General features: G+C 62.1%; 1 protein-coding gene across 1 annotated transcript in view; it reads right to left on the bottom strand.

Moving 5' to 3' along the window:
• The window catches only part of DNPEP (aspartyl aminopeptidase), a gene marked incomplete in the record, with an annotated part of 12428 nt that extends 11760 nt beyond the window's left edge, over positions 1-668 (bottom strand). Inside the window, 2 exon segments of the mRNA XM_014584229.2 lie at positions 22-202; positions 478-668. Of these exon segments, the coding sequence (XP_014439715.1) occupies positions 22-58 (37 nt within the window).
• Between the last annotated feature and the right edge of the window lie 459 nt (positions 669-1127).

Below are 1127 nucleotides of genomic sequence, written 5' to 3'. Positions count from 1 at the left end.
CCTGGAGGGTTGCCGGACCCCCGGCCTGCACTGCCTCTTTGCGGGCCCTGCCACTCATGGCCACCTAGGGATGGGGTGAGCTCAGATTCCTGAGACCTGGCTTCTTAACTGGGCTCCGAGGACGCCGCTATCCACTCCCAGAAGGGACCGCTCCAAGGCTCACTTCCACTCCTTTTTCAACCGAGAGACCTAGATGCAGGGCCTAATCTTTCAAGTGAACGCTTCAGTCCCCCTCACCAAAGGGCCGTGGTGCCAGCCGCGCTCCGACCCTGCTGGCTCTAGGCTGCCTGGCTGGTTTAAGACCGCCCGCCCCTAACCAGAGCTTTAGCCCGGCCCCCTAAGTCCCAGCCCCACGTCCCCGCCCAGCCCGGCAATCCCGATCGGTATCCAAACTCCGCGCTCCCAAGAAGGTCCCTGAACTAGCCGGCCGGCACCACGCCCTGCTCCCCAAGAACTACCGCACCTCCCTCCACCGACCTAGTTACTCGCAGGACACCCCAGGAAGGTCCGGTCACCCGCGGTGGGGCTTTCGGTTTCGCTTTGGGTCGGACGCTCTCCCACTCCAGCGTGGCGCTAAGCCTGGGCCGGAAGGGCTTAGGCTGGGTCTGGGACTGAAATTCAAGCGGGGCCGGCGGCTGCAGCCTACCTGCAGCATGGCCTGGGGTGTGTTTTTTTCGTAAGGCCACGCCCCCGCCGCGTCGCTCGCTCCACCCCTCTCCTCGCCTGCCCCGCCCCGCCCCTCATCCAACCGCGCCACCTTTCACGTCTCCCGGACGCTGCTGGCTTCCAGCTGCCGGCTACCGCAGCCAGCGCCCTCTGCGGTCCCGGAGGTGCTAGGACAGCTGCAAACCTTGCGCCTCTAGTTTCTTCTCACCCACGCGCCTGCTCACCCCGTCCGACCGGTGCGGTACAAAGTGCTCTCTCCCACAGCCACCCTTGTGATATAAAAAAAGCAACACAGCAATTGCTCACGAGGCGCTCATGATGAGCTTTAGCTTTGTCATAGAACTTAACTTTCATTTTCTCAACTGTTCTACCAACTCTGCTTTCACTGCCCTCAGGTCGCCTCCGAACATGCTGAAATGCAGGCACGAGTGACCAGAGCGAATTAGTGCATGGCAGAGGTA

The sequence above is a fragment of the Tupaia chinensis genome, unplaced genomic scaffold (genome assembly GCF_000334495.1).
Source record: "Tupaia chinensis unplaced genomic scaffold, TupChi_1.0 Scaffold145907_1, whole genome shotgun sequence".
In the NCBI taxonomy this organism is placed as follows: domain Eukaryota; kingdom Metazoa; phylum Chordata; class Mammalia; order Scandentia; family Tupaiidae; genus Tupaia; species Tupaia belangeri.
This window is presented reverse-complemented; position numbering and strand designations above follow the sequence as displayed.